The sequence below is a fragment of the Zophobas morio genome, unplaced genomic scaffold, assembly GCF_036711695.1.
Source record: "Zophobas morio isolate AGI-343-1 ecotype UQ-CSIRO unplaced genomic scaffold, CSIRO_AGI_Zmor_V1 ptg000021l, whole genome shotgun sequence".
Classification (NCBI taxonomy): Eukaryota; Metazoa; Arthropoda; class Insecta; order Coleoptera; family Tenebrionidae; genus Zophobas; species Zophobas morio.
In genome coordinates, this window is record NW_026972126.1 from 7,452,589 (window position 1) to 7,475,704 (window position 23,116).

The 23,116-nt window shown below is 32.0% G+C and overlaps 2 protein-coding genes across 2 annotated transcripts; both read right to left on the bottom strand.

Annotated features, from left to right (window-relative positions):
* Positions 1-5,151: 5,151 nt before the first annotated feature.
* On the bottom strand, positions 5,152-13,198 carry LOC135133239 (glyceraldehyde-3-phosphate dehydrogenase 2). Its single transcript, XM_064061568.1, has 3 exons — positions 13,106-13,198; positions 12,418-12,662; positions 5,152-6,343 (listed from the first exon to the last, which is right to left on the bottom strand). The coding sequence occupies exons 2-3, from the start codon at positions 12,655-12,657 to the stop codon at positions 5,582-5,584; spliced, it is 1,002 nt and encodes a 333-aa protein (XP_063917638.1). The 5' UTR covers positions 12,658-12,662; positions 13,106-13,198; the 3' UTR covers positions 5,152-5,581.
* A 106-nt stretch (positions 13,199-13,304) lies between these two features.
* LOC135133238 (stimulator of interferon genes protein homolog) lies at positions 13,305-23,063 on the bottom strand. The gene is made up of 8 exons (XM_064061567.1): positions 22,958-23,063; positions 22,795-22,897; positions 22,697-22,747; positions 22,344-22,648; positions 22,015-22,293; positions 14,021-14,189; positions 13,854-13,967; positions 13,305-13,797 (listed from the first exon to the last, which is right to left on the bottom strand). Exons 1-8 carry the CDS (start codon positions 22,967-22,969, stop codon positions 13,709-13,711), a joined length of 1,122 nt encoding a protein of 373 aa, XP_063917637.1. The 5' UTR covers positions 22,970-23,063; the 3' UTR covers positions 13,305-13,708.
* Between the last annotated feature and the right edge of the window lie 53 nt (positions 23,064-23,116).

A 23,116-nucleotide genomic window follows, 5' to 3' on the forward strand; every position in this document is an offset into this window, starting at 1 on the left:
TTTCTTGTTTCAGATGTTATAACACTTTACATTCTAAATTCGGGAGAAATTTTCTTCAGGAAATAGTTCACTCCGTGCACTCGCAAAAATATTTACGTATTTAGCGTACACTCGGCATATAATTGTTGAATATACAAGGCATAATATTGAATTTAAAAAATTTGGGTACTATGGTAATCAATAATTTCGGGTACTAGTTTACTGTCACGACAAAAATTTGAATATAGTCGAAGGTTTATTGTCACTAAATTATTTAACTCATTTCGACAATAATATTGTTTTTGCAAATAGTAGTATAAATTTTGATCTATATTTTTATAGGGGAAGTTGTTTGCGTAGTGATGTATTTCAGATAAATTACAATTTATCACTTCTGTAATGAATTTTAGGTCATTTACTAAGTAGGAAACCATGGATATCTACGTCAGTTAACCAAAGCATGGGAATTGGATATATCTCAGCTTTAGCGTGTGAAAAAATGCCGATAAGCCGATAATGACAAAGTAAACTAACTACGGAAAAGTAATTTAATTGTACCCGGCGCCTCCACCAAATATGTCACGTAGCCTAAATTTGGAACCAATTTAATGTAACTATTAATTATCATTATGACAAAGCTGAAGCACAGATTATCAGTATACTACATTTTCTAAGTGAGATTTACATAACAGATTTTAAGATGATATCATTAATAATACATCCAAAATTTGAAAGCCGTCGGTTCGAGAATTCCAAAGGTTATCTGTCCTTGTATTTGGCACTTAAAACACCACCAACACTGGCATTCTACCCTGAAAATATAACTGACAACACCGTAGTATTAAATCTGAAGTTTGAGATGAGGGGACAACAAAAATAGGTTAACTAAAAAAACTGAAATTCGATAAACGTTAATGTATATAATTGACTTCATTTATTTGTGCTTGCATGTTTCGTGATGACAAGTTTGACGTTCGTTGATGCTTCAACGGTATAATATGAAAATCATCACTGGAGGTTTCTTTTGTTAGCAACTGAAATCAACAAGTAGTGATTTTTAATTTTGGCAAAAACTATAGAACAATGGCCAATAGATAGCAGACGACAAGGAATAGAAATAGGAGTAATTCCACAATAAAATTAGTGTTCTTAGAATTTTGGCAAATTCAGAGAAGTTTAGGCGAACTCAAAAAATTTTGGCTTTTAATAACTACTGAATAATTTCACTTATCATATTTCATATGAATTTCAGTACTCCAATGCGTGAAAACAAATTCTATACCCCGTTAGTAATTTTGGATATTGTCTTTAACAAAAATTTCATTAGATCATAGACTGACAACTGCATTTTTATACTTTACGAGCTACAAAATGTTAAACAAATGTGAAATTACACAATGATTCGTTAGATATTTCCCTTACTGACCAGCCAACATCAATAAAATAATTTCATAACAACAATAAAAAAATTGGTCGAAAGTCATATAAGTAATTCGATAATATATGAATGGATTGATAAACCACAAGTGCAGAGTCATAAATATTTTGCATATTTTAGGTAGGATTTATTCGGCAAAATTTTGAGTTGTCATCAATTTTTTGGGGATAAATTAAGTTTTAATTGATGCAGATTCGGTTTTGCAGTTTCAAAGTTAATTTACAAAATATTGTTGTAGTGTTCCGACTCCAATTAAATTTAACACCAGGAAAAACATTTCAGTAATGTAGACGACTTGCTTGCTTTCATAGCTTCCCCACTCGACAGTTCGATTCTTTCAGTCAGTGGTGGTGAAAGGACGCAGGTCTCCAGTATCGAGCTGACGTGTGTTTGAAACCTATATGTTTCATTTTATTTGTAAAATTTAGCCAAAAATCAAATCCACAGTAAACCAATACTCCCATGTGTAAGTAAAAAATCACTATGATTTTAATTAACAATTCGTTTATCTCACGTATTGCGACGCAACTGACCATCTGCTGGGTTTTTAGGACGTGTTCAAATTTGTACAGGGATAATGCTGCTTTTGTGATAATATATATGTGTTTTACAACCTGAATTTTGAATATTTATTCTCGAGTAGTCATCTCACAGCGAAGTGTGTGCTGAGTGACGTTATCATGATGTTGACCGCATTTAACAAATGTCTTGATTTATGTAATGGAGCATTCGATTCATGATGTGACATTGATTGAATTATTTGGATTTATTGAATTTAATATTTCAGTTTCAACTCAACACGGTTTCATAAACAACAAGTGCAGGAGTACGTTACTGTATGAACTTTAAATAATACAGGGTTATTCAGCTAAGATGACCCACTTATGTTTTTAAAATAGGCAACCGAAAATACCGATTCCACCTGAACGTGGATTACAAAAAATGTCTCAAAATGAAATTGTATCAAAGTTTCCTAAATGTATAGAAACGTCATCAGTTAACGTCAGTGTCAAAAAAACGCCTATGCATTCAATAACGAGAAAACCGACATGAAGAATCATGTCGGTTTTCTCGTCTAAGAATAGTTATGGACAGATTATGGAGAATGATACAAAAAGACTAGGCGGACAGCACAATTCGTTGCGTAAGAACGTGGCCTACTTACAAGAGGAAACGGAACCAGACTGCGAATAGCTTGGAAAATGAAGTATAACCTCTTGCACAAGTTAATGAGAATTCTCATATGGGAGTTATGGGACAAAATAAATAAATTTCATCCTAACCATCTGGATCTGGAGCATGCACTTCGACCCACAAACCAACCACCAAGGTTGGTCAGTTTTCTCGTTATTATCGTAAGAATGCATAGGCATTTTTCTGACACTGACATTTCTATACACTTATAAGCAAACTTTGATACAATTCAATTTTGAAACATTTTTTGTAATCCAGGCTCAAGTGTAATCGGTATTATGGGTTGCCTATTTTAAAAACACAAATGGGTCATCTTAGCTGAATAACCAGGGCCGGCTCTAAAGGACCAGGTGCCCCGATGCAACTTAGTGTTCAACGCCCTCTAAAAAAAATTATTAAAAAGAAAACAAATAAAATTTTGTAATCACATATTTTTGTAGAAAGATATTTTTTATTAACAAACATGCATAAAATTATGATGAATAAATATAAGTATAAAAATAAGTACATTACAAACATTTTTCAATTTTTAATATTGTAAAATTGATTTGATTTCAAAGTTATTTTTAATTTAGATTTACCTCAATGTTAAACGAAATTTAAATTTAAAATTAATGATGACAGAGAGCCACGGAGTGATACACAGGACCAAATTCGGCTATGATAACAGGAACAGTGAAAATTATAACAAAACTGTTGAACAACCATCACAATCAGCCGACTACACTTAGAAAATAGATTTTTTAAGTGTGTGCCTACATGGAATTTTATGGTAAAAACAAACGTAACAAATGTTCTGAAAAACATCTGGTTTTGGTCATATCGCTGTCTCGTCAGATTGTTACCCAGATAATGCAATCATAAATCTGGTATTTTTTGTCGGTATTGATCTAAAGGTCCCATCACCCAACCCAAAAGGGACACTCTTTCAATTATTATAGCCAGAAAGTGCCAGGAATTGACTTCCTTTTTGGTGAACCACTCCCCATAGTGGAATGTTAAAATTGGTTTTTCTGAAAAGTTTTTGATATGCGCCTCAGTCGGTTCCTGCTATAATATTTTGTACGTAGTGATTAAATGCAAATCTAATACTCCTCCTATTAATTTATTTTTATAGCGTTAATATAAAAGTATAGGCGGCACCCGCCGCCCGGCGCCCCTGGTTGCGGGCGCCCCGATGCGATGCATCTTTCGCTTACCGTGTTGAGCCGGCCTTGTGAATAACCCTGTATTTACAATTGTAAATTTTGGAAATTACCTCATCACATTGTTGGTGGAGATTGTTACACACTTTTTTGGTTGGTGTTTTACCATATACATGAAATTCCTAACATAAATACAACAGGCAGACAGAGAGACATCTAGGGAGAGAAAGGGAGAGAAACTAGAAACCTATTGTTCCGTACTCTAGGAGTCAAAAAACATGAAAGGAGCCAGTCGTCCGATGGAATCAATTACATACTCCCTTAGCTTATGCTCGGGAAGTAAAAAAGCAGAAAAAAGGCTTCAAAAGAAATGACAAAATACCTTAGGCACTTGAGGAAATAACTTTTTATTCATGATGTATATATTAAGGGTATTATGAAATAATTTATGCCACTTCGAAAGCTACAGTTTACAGACCTAAATTTGAAGGGCATTAGGAATAGTCGCCACAGAAGATTAATCGGCTAGAAACCAATTATTACTTAATGTATTGTTGGTTGTATATGTAAATACGGCGACAGTGTTAATTTCTACTCCACTGGAAACACGGTTTCTGATTATAAGCAAAATTTTATCTGCCTGTACAAATCATTCGTTAGCAATAAGCTACAAAACTGCAAACTGGGCAAATGAAAAGAGTTCTTCTGGAGTAAATGCAACCAATAAAATAAATAAATAATACGTAATTATCAAAAACTACACGATAAGACATTTTTACAAAATAAGATACTCCTGCACTTGTGGTTTATGAATCCGTCTTGATTTTTCTGGGCGTAAACCAAAGACGTATTGTTATAGGGTTGATCCGACGAATGGCAACTTCTATATTTTCTGAATTTTACCTACAATGCGGAACAATAGACGTCTTGTTTCCTTCTGTCCGCATTTTGATTAATCTTCGAAATTACTTAATAAATTAACTATTAAATTAAAATTAATTGTAAACGTAAAATTAAATTATTGCTTCCACGTTCGGACGGTCACTGTCGGAACATACATCCTATGTTAAACGGCATTTGGTGATAAATTTTCGCCAACTTTTAATTTTAAAACTCGAAAAAAAAAAGTTTCAAATGTGAGCCGTATGAAACGGTTATTTTGTTTTCCATATCCCAATTTGATTTTTTCTTTATTCCACAGAATTTTATCAAAACAATCCATTTTTGGACAAAACGTTGCAATATATTGCACAGCTTTGAATTGATTGTTTTGTTCGCGTTTTTCTAATTCATCTTAAGCTTGCTGAAACAAAAGCAGTGTCTCTTAGGAGAAGCTGTGGGAGATATTCTTGAAACACCTTTCTGATTATGCACTAAAACTGTCAAAAGTATTGATAAGGTTTAAATAATAATTTATTGTCGCGAATTCTGCACATTTATTACATAAATGATCTGAATAGATAAAAATACACAGTACATAAATAATCAAATGTGAAATGTTTGGGGGCCTTGGACGCTATAGACTAGTCTTCATATTATTATGCTTATGATGTTGTGACATGATTACCGATTTATAAATACAAATCTTCACAAAATACCAAATTTAGTTCAATCTTAAATTCAGTATGCTAATTATTTTGACAATGACAAACTATTCAAAACAAAGAAAAAACCGATATAACATTAGTGAGAACGTTTAGAATTTTACATTCCTTTACAATATTACCGCTTACATCGTTACATCATAACATATCGATAACCTTCACGTTTGCATAACAATGAATCCTAACCCCACTAATGTACCTATAAATTAGGACACTCCTGCTTAAGCATCTTTAGTTGAGATGTACTTAATCAAATCTATAACTCTGCTGGAATATCCATACTCGTTATCGTACCAGGAAATCAGCTTGACAAAAGTGGGGCTCAACTGAATACCAGCAGAGGCATCGAAAATAGACGAATGCGTGTCTCCAATAAAATCAGTCGAGACAACTTGCTCCTCAGTATAAGCCAAAATGCCCTTCAAAGGCCCTTCAGCTGCCGCCTTAACCTTGGCCTTGATGTCGTCGTAACTGGCGGGTTTACCCAAGCGCACAGTCAAATCGACGACAGATACATTTGGCACAGGAACTCTGAAGGCCATTCCCGTCAATTTACCGTTCAGAGACGGAATGACCTTTCCGACAGCCTTGGCAGCTCCGGTAGAAGCTGGAATGATGTTCTGGGCGGCGCCACGACCGTCGCGCCACAGTTTGCCGGAGGGACCGTCCACGGTCTTCTGAGTGGCGGTGGTGGCATGGACTGTCGTCATCAGCCCTTCAAGGATCTCGAAGTTGTCATTGATGACCTTGGCCAGTGGGGCCAAGCAGTTGGTGGTACAAGAGGCGTTGGAGATGACTTTGGCTGCTGGATCGTAGGCATCCAAGTTCACGCCGCAAACGTACATGGGGGCGTCGGCCGAAGGCGCGGAGATGATTACTTTTTTGGCACCACCTTCCAAGTGAGCTGAGGCTTTCTCGATTGTGGTGAACACACCAGTGGATTCGACGACGTAGTCGGCGCCACTCTTGCCCCATGGAATGCTCTGAAACCAAAAAGGAAATCAGAACGTTAAATTATAAAAGAATCTATCTGTCACAGGTTATATGATTTGTCCAGTTGAGTGCTTAGATTATAGTGAAAACCTATCCCACTTCTTATGTTAAATTAAACGCTTGTTATGATTAAAACACTCGTACAAACTACAAATACCTACATTTCAAGTTATCAAAATCCCGAGATGTTACAAACTATGACTGTATTATAAATTATGAAAAATAGGGTGGGTAAACTGTGTACAGATAATAGTTACGAGTCGAACCTTGACTTTTTGTTTGTATTATTAAAATATGAGTTTTTTCTTGTGTAACTGTATGTACGTAAAGTCTCTAGTTGTTAGTTAACTTAACTTAATAAATATTTTCAAACGCTCATAAATTAAAATAATATGAGAAATTCGCACTTGATTAAATTAAATTTTTTTATCTAATTTACTCAATACAATTTCACAAGACTTATTGACTCTTTTTCTCTGTTTATAATTTATTTAACTAACGTGTGAATAATTACCATCTGTAATTACAACACAAATTTATCGTTATCATAAATGAGGTCCGGGATCATATAACACACACCGCTAAAAATAGGGTTTTGTTACGCGGTAAGTTTATTTGTGTATCTGAGAGAGAGAGAGAGAGAGAGAATAGAATAATAGCTTCCATTTAACATACGCTATCTTTAATCCTGGGCGTATAATGACTTTATAAATTTTTTTTTCATTTGGCAGCTTACTTAAAAAAATATACATTACAATATCCTTCAGGGCTTTCAAAATATATTGCCACCGTTTTATTAAATAGTATTATATTGTTATTTAGAAAGTTCACCTAAAAATTTTGCATAGTAAATGCAATTTAATGTTATAAAATAAAAATCCTAAACTTGTGTATGAATCCGCTTCGATTTATATAATTTATAATCATAAAAAAATAAAATTCGCGAAATCATTTTTCGAAGAACTGTCTACTACCCTAGACCAATTTTGATTTTATGAACAGATATAACAAAACATTAATTAAAAATATTCGAGTTAGTAAACTTCGTAAACATAAATAACACTATTACTATTTGGCAATGTGTAAATGAAAATAAATTCTCTTCATTTCGTTTTGTCGGTATAATCCTCTACCGTATATATAAGTATAATCCCGCTAAAATTTTCAATCATTATTAAAAAGAAGTGTTATAGAACTTTTTCCTCTTTACCAATAATAAAAAAAGTTGGTCTGGTCTAGGATTAGACAGAACTTCCCTCGCCTCATAAGTACTTCTCCATTTTTTTTTTGAAAATTTATAAAATTTGATATTGCGAATTTTTATTTTGTTACGATAATCCCTATAAGTGTGTGTAGTAAACTAATGGTAAAGAAGCATGCTCTCGCAAGGAAACGTACATCAATTTGGATACACGTGTGTAATACTAATAATAACAGTACTATATTTCCAAATTTTTGTAAAATCGGGGAAGCCATTCTTGATTTTATGAATCAAATAAATTGCTTGCAAGCTCTGTATAAGTAATTCTCAATAAGGTGTCATTTACAAGAACCATACAATTCGAAATATCAAATAAAACAGTGAATTGTTAACGACTCCTCTGCTAACGAGGATTCGATTTTGCATTGATGCTACTTGCTAAGATAAGGCTGATTTTGGCGAATGACATACCTTCTAAGAAAACAGAGGGAGGGTGGGCGGGCCTAGTACTTGTTAAGATAAGACTAATTTTGGCAAAAGAAATACCCTCTAAGAAAATAAAGGGGGGTGGGCGGGCCCAGTACCGCTAAGATAAGACTGATTTTGGCAAATGAAATACTCTCTAAGAAAATAAAGGGTGGGTGGGCGTGGCTAGTACTTTAAGATTAGACTGTGGCAAAAATAGTAGAAATGTGAACGATATCAACTGTTCTAAAGACAGCCAGACTGCCAAAAATATAATTTACAAAAAAAATTTTAAATGTCACAAATGTTCAAAACATCAAACAGGTCATAGTTATCAAGAATATGAAGAAAAAAAAAATGTAAAAAAGGATCAAACTGTCAAAAATATTACATAACTGCTTTAAGTTTATAGGTATAATATTTTTGATCTTTTTTTTTACATTTTTTTTTCTTCATTATCTTTTCTATCTTTATATCGAGAACGTGTAAGAATGTCAAAGTTTAAGGTTACTACAAGTATCTAACATTAAAAAAAAAAAATCACCAAGAATGATATGTCTAATATACGTGAAAATGTGTAAAACACATCTCAAATATTTCAAAATTGTCAAAAATAATATGCCAACATTTTCAAAGTTGACAAAAAAATTAAAAAGTAAAACACATCGAATATTTCAAAGCGAGCACATTTAGATGTCATTCAAAATTATTCGTCTGTGTCTCATTTTTAGTGTCTAATTAAAAAAGTCAATCTTGAAAATGTTTGTGGATACTAAATTCGGAAAAATTCCATCAATCTAATAAACGTGCTCGCTACGCTCTCATACAATTGAACTCAAGCAGCTTCGCAAAAACCCTCTCTAGAACATTTACAAGACTAAACCCTAAAAACAGAACGTTTAGAATGCGAACGAGAGAATTTTTTAGTGTCTAAAAAAAAGTAAATCTTGAAAATGATTGTGAGTACATATTAAAGTTAGAGAGACCCTAGCCACTGGAACGTGCTCGCTGCGCTCGCATTTCTAGGGTGTGTTTTTTAAAATATAGAAATTTATTATTACAACTGAGCACAAATAACTTCTCTAATAAGATTCTTTCTTGAATATTTCAGGGACAAAATTTCATACCAGCACAGCGACCACGTTCAGGTATAATTTAAACAATTTTTCATTGGTCAGACTGAATACGGTCGTTACGCTCGTCTTGTAGGGGTTGGTTTTTCAGAGTAATTTACCTCCAAAGTGTTAAAACCTCAGAAACAAATGTTAAACTTTTTATTTAAAAATGTCAAACATGTTAAATGATTCAAGAATGTCAAATAAGTAAAGTTCTACAGAAAAAAAATGTTTGACGGTCAAAAATTTCCAAAATTTAGATAGCAGTAGATGAAACTACAAATTCTAATGGGCAATACATTGCAAACATTGTGTTATCTGTAGAGGCAGCTGATACAATACATTTATTATTTATTAATCAAATATTCAGAATTAAAAGAATGACCCGGTATAATTTTTTAATTGTCAAAACCGTTAAAAATTACTGTTTCCACATTATTTTCTTTTGGAATTCTAACTTGAAAATATTTCACCACTACGACGAGTAATGTTAACGTAAGTTAAAACCGATCCTTAGGTTAATGAAAAGAGTAATTTTTTTTATTTTTTGGTGGTCACTGTGACAATTGTGGCTAAAATCACACACATGGTGTATGTACAACCCATTTGACATTTGTTTGAAGATCACGGATATGACATTTCGTAAAGACAATTTTACACCCATCCATGCGAAGGCAACTGACAAGTGTGGTGTAAATCGGGTTCGACTCTGACGCACAAATAAAATTCAACTTTTTAATTAACACTCCTACAACATATATTTTTCCAAGAAACCATAAACTCAGAACAGGAAGCGAGAACGGCCGATGGTCACAATTTACGATTGTTCCTGCTTGTTTGATAACTTGCCTAATTTTTTTAATTAGAAAAAAAATTCTTAGTATTCTGTAATTAAAGAAAAGTTGAAAATTTCTTAATAAAAAGGTCCAAGGTTATTTATGCCACCTGAAGTATAGTCCAACAAATTCAGCTTCCTCGGAAAATTATAAAACTGAATATATGAATTAAAATAATCCCTGGTAAACCTGTCACAGTGTAGGGAAAAAACTGAATATATCAGATAACGAACTCCGGACCTTTCAGCTGCAAACCTAACGCGCTTGCCATGTATTTGAATACCAACTTAACTACCAAAAATGTTGAAATGAAAAAATCAAGGCAAATTTATAAACCACAAGTACAGGATTATGTAATTTTATAAAATTTATAGACCATACTCTAAGCAAAATTTTGAGATGACGTCACCAAATTGTTGGCACCCATTTGCCAAATGGACCCTAATTACAATACTTCCTTAGGTTACGCTCTCGACGTTACGTATTTTTTCAATTTATTTAATTATATAAAAGTTTAGAATAAATAAAAAAATAAGTTACTAAAAAATAAGTGTTACCACACATTTTACTTCTACTAATAGTGAATCAACAACTGCTTCAAAATGGTGCAATTATTTTGTACTTTAATCAAATCTAATCTCTTTCCGTTTCATAATACAAATCCTAGGAAGCAAAACATGTATCACTTCATTAATATTATTTTTAACGCCAATAAAAATCGCAGATCTTTTCACAAAGTGATAAAATACAAGAACCTTTGAACTTGGGAGCCACTTGACCCTTCCTATCGCTTCTACTTCAAAACAATTTTTTAATACTTGTAAATTACCGAGCTACTACCTAGTGAGTAATGATACTGAAAATACAAAATCAGAAGAACTTTAAAAATACACCAGAGTTCTTACTTACTTACAATAAAGATTTGTTAAAGTAGCAAAGGTAAAGAAGTATGCTTCAAGTGGGTTTTCTATAACTAACATTTTGTGATGATGTCATCAACATTTTAGCAAGGACACATATAGACTAATAATAATAATAATGATAATAGTAGTAATTAATAATAACAATGCATATCATTACTTGGTCTTAGTACCCGTAATGATAGAAGTCTTGCCTGAATGCCGGTCATTTCCGGGTCAGTGGTGGGTCTTAATAACAACAACAGCAGTACTGTATTCTTAGATTTCGGGGAAAATGGGATTAACCGTTCTTGATTTAATTAGTAAAATATACTTCCTAATTGATTAATTTATTTGAGTCACCATGTATCTATAAGTAATTCTAAAAATTATGAATATATTGACAAACCACAAGTATAAATTCGATATTCTGCCTATTTTTGAAAATTTTGAGACGACGCCATCAATTTTTTGCAATAAACAGATAGATTTTGATTAACAATTTACAATGCTTACAACAACTTTAAAACGTCTGCAAGATTTCAAAGCATTCAGTTTTGCAATTCAGTCCAATTATTTATTCAACAAAATAAATGGACTGATTCATTAATTTTTGAGTAAGGTTCTTAATGTGATCAATAAAAAATTGGTCGAAAGCTATAAGTAATATCCAACAAATCAAGCTCTTTGATTTTACGACTTTCGTTTTGTGACCACGGCTGTAAAGTAAAAACCAGAGGCATAAATAAGACCCCTTGTCTTTCAGCACTAGGTACTAGCAATCTGACGTTCAAGTGTTTATTTATGTTTATATATCGAAAGAATGTCACGTAGAAATTAGTTTGATTAGAATGAGTTTGTCTTTTCAAAACAGGAGTAAAGTGATTAATTAAACCACAATCGAACAAAATATTCTGAATATTGTAATTCTTATTTTATCATTATTATATAAACACGTGCATATTCTTCACATTTTCGAGAAAATGGGGTGACTCGTTCTTAATTTGACCAATAAAAAAATTGCAATATAATTAATTTAATTACTTTGAAGGTGTGCCAAAAAAAAATGTTCAAAAGACTAAAACGAATTACTCCATGTGAAATGGGCCACAAATTAAAAGATCTAATCTTATTGAAGCTAAGTTATACGTTTATTTAAAATTTCTTTGGAATAATATGTTAGTAAATTTTATTTTCGAGATAAAAATTCAGCCATGGTATAACACAAACCCTAAATTAGTACATATTACATACGGGACGTTTGATGTTGCTGAAGTTAGCTTCAGATTTGGATTGGAATTCATGTTTTGCCAACTTGAACTGAGATGATAAGGTATGTAATAAAAGTTTCACATTTGTAATGAAAAAAAAAACTACTTCCAGGTTATAAATATTAAAAAAAAATCCAAATCTAGATTTAAAGCTAACTTCAATGTAGTAATGTTTGTGCGTGTATGACACCCTTACGTTTCAGTTGACTAGCGCTAAGAAAGCAGATACAAGTAAGTACATGAAATTAATTTTTAATTTAATGGTCTAAAATTTTACCTTAGGGTCGCGTTCGCTGAAAACGCTGATCTTATTTCCATCCACAACCAAGAATCCACCTTCTGCTTTCACCTCACCTTTGTAACGTCCATGGGTGGAGTCATATTTGAACAAATAAACCATGTAATCTAATCCAATAAATGGATCATTAATAGCAACCACATTGGCCCCACGTTCCAAAGAAGCACGAAGAACCAAACGACCGATACGTCCGAAACCGTTAATTCCAATTTTCACCATTTTTGCTGAAAATAATCAAATCAAATAATTACACAATTCTCAAACTTGTCTTTTAATTTTCATTAAACATAATTGCTTGAAACTAAAAGATGTAAAAGGTAATTTTATCTGAAGGTCAATAAGGTCACCATTGCCGGCATCCGCTACAAGACATCAAGTTACAAAAATGCATTCAATGCAGTTCAAATGTACAAATTTTGAATTTATGCAGCGCGTTATCATTTCCAAAGGTGCGGTTTTCTGCATTACGTGACACTCCATCGTGTGATTAAAAAATTAGCAAATATTCCACAAAAACTGCTCCCAGAATGGTTGCACCGTTTCGACAAACGAAGCCAGAATTTCGCGTAGAATTTCCAAATTCAAGTTTGCATTATTTGAGCTCATGATGACTATGAAATTAGCATTTAGGTGGGAGGAAAGCAAGTTAATTGTTTTAAGTACTTACAGTTTTTTTGACGACCTACAGCGTTCACACGACCGGCTGCAATCACAGAATGTCACTTGAAGGGCAAACGCGCGCTTTAAAAATCGAACGTCGGTCACGTGACCTTTGACTCATGCGCAGTCTACCGTGCACGTATGCAATTTTTAGTTTTCAAAAATGGCTTTACAAAGTTTGGCAGATTCGTAACTGAAAAACACGATTGAAGTAATGAAAAAATACATTTATTTTGAAAATTTACTTTATAAAAAGTAATCATTGCTATTACACAATATTACGAAAATATGAATTCACATTATCATGGTTGCACTGACACGAGCATCTTACTTTTGTAAATAAAATAGTAAAATTATTGTTCCTAAAATTGTAATGTAAAAATATAACAAATAAAGCACAAATAATTTCCAAAATTGAAAGCATAGAATATATAAAAATCTTAAAATACAACAAAATTAATAAAGAGATAAAAATCACAAAAAATTCATGTCACTACGTAACCTCTTTAACACAAAATCGGACAATTGTAACGTAATTCGTGTTACTCAGACTAAACTATGAAACATGGCACAGCCTGAATTTACTGCAATTTTCATTTGACAGGACCTACTACGGATTGCTGTTCAGTTTGCGCAGTTTTTTAATTCGCTGCAAAAGGATTTGTCCGACATCCTTATACTTTCCATTCTCGTCTTTGTCTGCAATAAAACCGACGTAAATACTGTAATACATTAGAAAAATATTTGGAGTTCACCGTCATAAAAAATCAGTTCACAAAAGTTTGTACAGTTTTCGTGTTCTTTCAACACCTTCTGTAAAGTCAAGTAAAACTGCAGCACAATGTCATTTTTATGTTTCTTGTAATGTTCTGAAAAAGAAAATAAAGTTACAATATAGAAAACAAATAATAATTTGGCTGACTTGAATGCTCTCCGTTGTACGAAACAACATCTTTGAATGTTTTCAGTGGAGTTGCATATTCTGCACTAACATAAACCTTTTTATCCTTGTCTAATCGGATTTTGTAGACTGAGTTTTTATAAACTCTGTTTTGTACTCCAGCCACTGTCATCTCTTTGGGACGCAAAGACTGAAACAAAGTGAAATATATATTTATCAAATATGAGAAACATTCAATAAAAATGCAGCGGTCACAATGAACAACCACATTCAGACACAATACTATGTTAAATGAATGACTTTGTCATTTTATAGTTGTTAGTATAAAAATTATTATTATTAATTTTTTCAAATAGATACGTCATAGAGTAGTATACGTTTTTTTCTTAAGTAAACGATATTAAAATAAAAATGTTTAAACTTAATCCAGCTTTTTCTATTTTTAAGCATGCAGATAAAAATAAGACTTATTTTCCGTTTACATTTGACGATTTGTAAAACGATTTGATATGTTCTATTTGTACCTTTTATTAATACTTATAATGTATGTTCTTTAAATGGATGACAGAAATAATATTATCCTTTGGTATTTACCTTCGTAGACAGAAATTGTAAAAATAATTATAATAATTAATACATAAAATGTGCAATTTCATTACTTATTTAACGACTGAGGCATAGCGACAGCTGAAGTAGGGAGTTTGAAGTTTAACCATACATTAATATAAATGCCACATACAGGCTGATTTTGCAAAACCACCCTTATTGACATTGGAGTCCTCAACCGCCAAAGACAAGCGCCAAATTTAAATAGTCGATGCCAATAAAAAAACTTGTTTCACAACAACTCGTCGCCTGAGGACTTGTTTGATGTACAGACCAGAGCGCGCTCAGGCCAATGTCGACTCTAAGCGTTCAGAAGCGATTTGGTTGGTTTGGACTATAATCTCTGCGGGAAATAGTTGTTTGGTCAGTTTTTATAACGACTAAGTGAATATTTTTGGTACATCTTTAGATGATTTTACATATTTTGTTTAAATAAGAATTAATTCTTTATTTGTGTTTTATACTAGCAAAACGTCTTAAACTAAGAATATTGTGGAAATCGTAATAACCCAATGGATTTTTTTCGGGAAAATGTTTTGGAAACACTGTGTTCTATTTTGAATGAATTTTTAAATGTTTTTAGTGATAATTTTTCTGATTGTTTTCGATACACTGTATGATATTAACAGCGAAAAAAAATGAAAAATTAAAATAATCGAAAATTCGAAAAATCGAGAAATTCAATACATAATCGAAATATCGAAGAACTGAAAATCGAAAAATGAAACATCAGAAAATCAAAAAAATGTAAAATTTAAAAACTGAATAACGAAAAATCGAGAAATCGAAACTCCCAAATTGAAAAAATCGGATAACTGAAAAATCAAAAACCGAGAAATGGAAAAATTAAAAAATTGGTCTAAAGAGTTTAGACAGTACTTCCCTCGTTGTCGGAAACTTGACGACTGCATGCCTATTGTGTTTTTTTTTTCTCATTACATTTTTGTAGTGGGAATTGAAAAAAAAATTGCGATGACGTCATCAACATTTTTGCAAGGACACGTATATCAGTTGGGATAGATGTAGTGTAATACTAAGAATAAAATTATTATATTCTCAAATTTTCGGGAAAATGAATTGGGTCGTTTGAATATTGATTTGTAACAATCAATAAAATAACGAAACAATTTACTCACGTATACCTACGTATCAGAGGCAACTAAAAATCGTGTATGTATAAACATTGTTAATTTAAGATGACAGGCGTAACAGCATACGTGAGAGCCAAACACAGAAACTGTAAACAAAACGACCGTCGGTTTTATTGCTTCGACTTCCGCTTATTATATAAAACATTGGGTTTTATTTTAATTCTTGACGGTGAAATTCACAATTGGTTGGTTATAAACATGTCTATTTCGCATTCGCGGAACCAAGTGACCGCATAAAACAAATGCAGATCTGTAACGTTAAAGTCGATGTAAATAAGCGTGCTACCCTTATGTTTCAACCGAGTTTTTCCTTTAACAAATTTTGTGTCTACCAAATTGGGTTGGTTGGGGTGTAATACTAATAATAAGTGTTGCCTTTAATTTAATCAATAAAATAAATTGACTTCATTAATTTTTTTGAACCACCTCTTAAGAAAATCTAAAAAATATGAATGGAATGATAAATCACAAGTACAAACTCATCATATTTTTTGCATTTTAGATAGGATTTATTCAGCAAAATTTAAGGGTGACGTCATCAATTTTTTTAGGAGGGATGAACAAATACATTTTGAAAAAAAGTTTACCATGCTTATAATAACTTTAAAATATTCCCAAGATTTCAAAGCATTCGGTTTTGTAATTCCTGATTAAATCGATAAAATAAATTCACGCCTTCATTAATTTTTTTCAGTCACCCTGCATATGCAAATCCAAAAATATGAATGGAATGATAAATCACAAGTACAGACTCATCATATTTTGTACATTTTAGATGCGATTTATTCGGAAAACTTTTGAGCTGACGTCATCAGTTTTTCGTAGAAGATAACCAAATATATTTTGACTAAAAATTTATTATGCTCTTTATAACCTTAAAACATCTGCAAGATTTCAAAGCATTCGGTTTTGTAGTTCCTGATTAAATCAATAAAATAAATTTACGCATTCATTAATTTTTTTGAGTCACTCTGTATATGCAAATCCAAAAAATATGAATGGAGTGATAAATGACAAGTACAGGCTCATCATATTTTGTACATTTTAGATATGATTTATTCGGCAAACTTTCGAGCTGACGTCATCAAGTTTTTGGAGGGGATAAGCAAATATATTTTGACTAAACATTTATTATGCTCTTTATGACCTTAAAACATCTGCAAGATTTCAGAGCATTCGGTTTTGTAGTTCCTGATTAAATCAATAAAATATATTTACGCATTCATTAATTTTTTTGAGTCACCCTGTATATGCAAATCCAAAAAATATTAATGGAGTGATAGTTCACAAGTACAGACTCATCATATTTTGTACATTTTAGATATGATTTATTCCACAAACTTTTGAGCTGACGTCATCAAGTTTTTGGAGGGGATAAGCAAATATTTTTTGACTAAAGATTTATGATGCTCTTTATAGCCTTAAAACATCTGCAACATTTCAAAGCATTCTGGTTAGCAGATTAAAAATTAAATTTCAAAATGTTGTTTTATAATTTTGATTTTTTTTCCAAAAATCTGGACGTTTCGGGTGAAAAGTCGATTCAGAGTTGTAAACTACATGTGTAGGACTATGTTATTTTATACAATTGAAAACCCATTTACTATGTACAATTTTGAAGTGACGTCATCGCTTTAGTGGTGGGGATGATTCGACAAATTTTGGTTAGCGTTTTACCATCTACACGACATTCTTAATATAAGTACAAAATTTCACAACAATCGGTCGAGTACTTTCGGAGATTATCTGTCTAATAAAAATCCGTGACAACAGACGGACAGACGGACAGACGGACAGACGGACAGACAGACGGAAATGGGAGACCTATTTCTTCGTCTTCTAGGGGTCATGAAAGATCGAGAAAACGTAAAAGTAGAGAGTCGGCCGACGGACTCGATTACAATACTTCCTTTGCTTACGCTCGGGAAGTAAAAATCAAGAAATCGTGGAATCGAAAAGTCGAACAATTGAGAAATTGGCAATCAAAATATCGAAAGATCCAAATCTCGATAAATCGAGAAATCAAAAAACTTAAAAATTTGAAAAATTGAAAAATTGAGAGATTGAAAGATCAAAAGAACGAGAAATCGAAAAATGATGAAGTCGAAAAATCGAAAAATAGAGAAATCGAGAAACAAAAAGTTAAAAGTTGAAAAATTGGAAAAGCGGAAAAATCAAAAAACGAAAAAATGGAAAACTGGAAAAACTGAGAAACCGAAATAGGTCAAAATAAAACATTGAAAAACTGATAAATCGAAAACCTGAACAATCAAATCTCGATAAATCGGGAATGAAAAATTAACAAATCGAAAAATTGAAAAACAGAACATCTAAAACCAGGAAGTCGGAAGAAATATTGAAAAATTAAAATATCAGAAGATCGAAAAATCTAATATTTAAAAATCCAAAAATTGAAAAATCGAAAAAGTAAAAAAGTAGACACATCGAAAAACCCAGAAGTCAAAAATAGAAAAGCCGAAGAATTGAAATATTGAAAAATCCTAAAACTGAAATATCTAAAAACTGAAAAATCGAAAAATCAAAAAGTCAAGTCGAAAAATAGAAACCTTAAAAAACCGAAAAATTGAAAAATCAAAAACCTTAAAAATAAAAAAACTAAAGAACTGAAGAACAGGAAAATCGAAATACTCGAAGGTCAAGAAATGGGAAAATCAAAACATCGATTACTTGAAAAATCGAAAAATTGAGAGTTTATGAAAGTCAAATTTGAAAAATTAAAAAATCGAAAAGTTGACAAAACAACAATTGAAAAACAGAAAATCTAAAACCGGGAAGTCGAAAAATCAAAAGATTAAGAAATCGAAACATTTGCAAAATTCGAAAACTTGAAAAATTCAAACATCGAAGAACTGAACTAAAAAATCGAGAAACCGAAAGATCTAAAATTTTAAAAATTAAAAAATCTAAAACTTAAAAATCGAAAAAGTAAAATAATCGACACGTCGAAAAATCCAGGAGTCAAAAATCGAAAAGTCGAAGAATCGAAATATTGAAAAATCCCAAAACTGAGATATCGAAAAACTGAAAAATGAAGGAAAAACTGAAAAATGTAAAACCTGAAAAATCCGAAAACTAAGGAGAAACCTAAAAAGTCGAAAAATTGAGCAATCGAAAAATCCAAAAAGTGAAGTCAAAAAATCGAAACCTTAAAAAAACTAAAAAATGAAAAATCGAAAAATTAAAGAATTGAAGAACAGGAATATCGAAACCCTCGAAAGTCAAGAAATGGGAAAATTAAAACATCGATTAATTGAAAAATCGAAAAATTGACAGTTTATAAATGTCAAATTTGAAAAATTGAAAAATCGAAAATTTGAAAAAACTACAATTGAAAAACAGAAAATCTAAAACCGGAAAGTCGAACAATCGAAAGATTAAGAAATCAAAACATTTGAAAAATTGGAAAATGGAAGAGCTGAAATGAAAACTCGAGAAATTAAAATACCAAAGAATTGAGAAATCTAAAATTTAAAAATCGAAAAAGTAAAAAGTCGACACATCAAAAAATCCAGAAGCCAAAAATGGGAAAGTCTAAGAACAGGAATATTGAAAAATCCCAAAACTGAAATATCGAAAAACTGAAAAATGAAAGAAAAACTGAAAAATCCCAAAACTGAAATATGCAAAAACGGAGAATCTAATGAATCGAAAAATTGAGAAATCGAAAAATGAAAAAAGTCAAGTCGAAATATCGAAACCTTAAAAAATTCGAAAAATTGAAAAGTCAGAAACCTGCAAAATCGTAAGATCGAAAAATTGAACAATAAGTAAACTGAAAAATCCAAAAACTGAAATGTCTAAAAACTGAAAAATTAAAAAATTGAGAAATCGAAAAATCAAAAAAAAAGTGAAGTTGAAAAATCGGAACCTGAAAAAATAGAAAAATTGAAAAACCAAAAAACCTGAAAAATCAATTAATTGAAAAATCGACAAATAAAGAGTTTATAAAAGTCAAAAATTGAAAAATCGAAATATTTAAAAATCGTAAAATTGAAGAGGAAAACTGAAAACCGAGAAATTGAAAAATTGTAAAATCAAAAATTGAGTAATAAATAGAAGTAAACTGAAAAGTCCCCAAACTAAATTTCGAAAAACTGAAAATTCAAAAGTTCAAACTGCAAGAAATTATGGTCGAAACGGGTTAGGATATGTATCAGATCACGAATCATGGCTTATAAATCAAATCGTTTCCGAACGCTTAGAATCGACTTTGGCTTGAGTGCGCTCTGGTCTGTAGATCAAACAAATTCTCAGACGACGAACTGTAATTCGTGTGACCTCAATTAAAGTGAAGGAAACAGTAAGCAGCTTGTAATATTCTGGTCAATTTGTCGAAAGTAAAACGCGTCGTTAAAAATATTATGACATTTTTTCTATTATAGTTAATTTTATTGCTAGTTATAAACAAACACTGTTGCCAACATAAGTCGAGGAGTTCTCAACCGTCATTTAATTTAAACTATGACGCTTCTCTATGGTCTCTGGTTTAACTGTCCCATGTATATATCTTTCATTGGCCTGCCCGTGCTGCCGTTGTCAAACAATATTGCCAATTCGCATTGTAGTATTCAAACATCATGTAGAATAAAGATTTAAAGTTTAAAGATACCGAGTAATTACAAATGTTTAATTTTTTGTTACATATTTACATTTTTATGGTGGCATACCTGATTTCAAAATAAAAATTTTGGATACCAATTCAATAGCTGCCTTCTCCTCATTGGTTTTTAGTTGCACTCGTGTTAAAATTGACAACAATAACTCAGAATTGCCATCCCAAAAACTTGCTTCAATCATTAAGAGTAACCTACTATTTTAAAAATGGGTTCTAAAGTCTGAAAACACTGAAAAATGGCAAACAAAACTTAACTATAGTAGACTACACTTGATGTGTCAAAATTTTGTGTCTATTTAAATGTCAAACCGAATGACACTAGTGACAGATTAATGTAGATTTGAACATCGATTTGACCTATAAGTGGTTATGGTGTTACCTAAACTTTTATCAAATTGAATTGTGGTTAAAACCACGTCTATGTGTAGTTTATTATAATATAATATACGAATTTCCTGAAAATTTTGAGGCTAGTGACGTTTCTTTGTCGCTAAGTTTTGTCTCCTAGTTTATAACATTTTGTCTTAAGGAATTGTTTAAAGTGTCTATCCTGGACTTAAAATCACCTCTGTAAAAGTGTTCGTTATTTAATTTTACATTTTATTTTTAGAAAAAACGCGTTAGATTGATGTACGTTTCAATTAATGCAAAATTTCTTAACACCTTCTTCTTTAATACTGTTACGAAAGAAACCCATACGCCGCCCCGGTACGAAGCCTATGGGTTCTAGCATGTACGGCGATGATGACTCATCGTCGGTGACGGCGGCCGGGCGGCGTTCGCTATAGAAGTCTGGAAGCGGAACTCGCGATGGGTATTTCAGAAAGATACCGATTGCCGAACATCTAGAAGGAAGTAAGGGTTTAAATAGAGGCCACCTTCGGGAACGATTATTATGCACTCGTGTCGAGTCCAGTGAGAGAAGCCACTCAAGTTGCGCCAGAATTATTTTGTACATAATCGCTGTATAATTAGTCGTGTAAATTCGAGTTGCTACGAAATAAATTGTTGAGTTTTACCAACGCCGATTTTTAATCACCGATCATCGTAACAATATTAATATTTAGTTGCTAAAACTTTTTGCACCGACTATATTAGTATTAGTACTTGTTTTTTTAAGTAAAATATATAGATCATCTGTAATCAAAAAAACATCTTTAAAGTAAGATCCTTTTCAACGTTAGCAAATAATTGCGCAATGGCGGAAGTTAACGAACGAAGAAGGAGCACTGAAGAAAGACAAAATTATCGTTTCTAAATGTTACGAGACGGCGCGAAAACATTGATATTAAAAATTTGTATTTATTTTAGTAAAGTTACTCCTCCGTAGTTTATTTGTAAAAAATTTGGACAAATTTTTCTGATCCGTTTGCTCACTAAACCACAATTACATCGGCAAAATTAAGAAATTTACAACAATTCAACAAATAATTTTTATCTTATAAGTGTACAAATTAAATACAGATTTAGATAAAATAGATCAGGGTACCAACACAGAGTGCAGGATCTGTAAAAAATCATGACCTTGCTAAATGTATACTAAACACACCTGCTTTTTTAATATTAATACTTCAAGTCTAATATTTTTTGGGCGTCTGTATAAAATCAATTAATCTACTTACTGAACTCTCCTCAATACTAGGTGAAATATCATCATTTTTCAGACTAGTTGGACAATACAACGACTTTGGTATTAAAATGAACAGTTTGTAAAACTCTAGTTTTACATGGTGTTCATCTTCATAATCCTTCATTAATTCTTCTAAATTTTTTTCACTAGTACCAGTCTTTGGAATTATTAGTCTTAAATACCCATGGAAGAACGAATGGGCCATACCTGAACCATAATCTAATCCATTTGAGTTTCCTATCCACAAGGAATCATACAGAGGGCCACATTTCTGCCAATACAACGTTTCAGAGGGACGTTTTTTCTAGAGATAGTACCTACCAAGTCAAGATTCCGTTGCAGTAAAAAGGCACTTATTATTGACAACATCAATGAAAAAGGTCCCATATTATACCAAAGAATAAATGAAGATTGTTCAAACCTTATGTACATAATAATATGTGTAAAGAACGCCATTACCGCTACTAAAGTAATGCTGAAAGAGAAATAAAAGACATCTTTTAAGAGAGTTCTGTAATTGTTTTCATAACGTGTGATCAAATGTTGTTTCTCTTCTGCAGCATATAAGATTCGAAAACCCAGTTCGATCAGACACAGTAAGGGTATAAGTACACTTATTAACGTAACTAAAATAAAAGACACAAGATCACATCATGTGCAGATATTGTACTTACAGATTGCATCGGTCCAACTCAAATTAATATTGTTGTTGGTAATGCTGCTCACTACAACAGTAAAGGTATTAAAAGAACACTACCACTATGTGAATTACAGAAGAAGAAGCCAGAACTGACAACATAAATTAACAGGGTGGTTAAATTTGACCGGGTCCGGGGAAGTGTCTTTTTTGTTCGTGCATTGCGTTTAGTACCGACCTGTTTAAACAGGAAATTTTAGCATTAACTGAAAACTGGATAAAACATCAAGCCACTTACTGTGTTATTCATTTTGGTTGTATAATTTTACACCTGAAGCAACATTATTTATCTACAATTTTTATTAGTGTATTGCTACTATACATATATTTCCCATTCGGAGAAAGCGATGATGCCGCATCTCGTTTTCTTTTAACTCTGATTCGCGGTTTAAATACA

What these genes read in the sequence shown, in the direction of transcription:
- LOC135133239 (XM_064061568.1), bottom strand. Translation starts at nt 12,657, where the DNA reads ATGGTGAAAATTGGAATTAACGGTTTCGGACGTATCGGTCGTTTGGTT. An exon ending in TCAGCGAACGCGACCCTAAG is followed by an intron (nt 6,344 to 12,417) that starts GTAAAATTTTAG and finishes TTTTGGTTTCAG; the next exon opens with AGCATTCCATGGGGCAAGAG.
- LOC135133238 (XM_064061567.1), bottom strand. An exon ending in CAGTTCTGGCTTCTTCTTCT is followed by an intron (nt 22,748 to 22,794) that starts GTAATTCACATA and finishes TTACTGTTGTAG; the next exon opens with TGAGCAGCATTACCAACAAC. An exon ending in TGAACTGATTTTTTATGACG is followed by an intron (nt 13,798 to 13,853) that starts GTGAACTCCAAA and finishes GTTTTATTGCAG; the next exon opens with ACAAAGACGAGAATGGAAAG.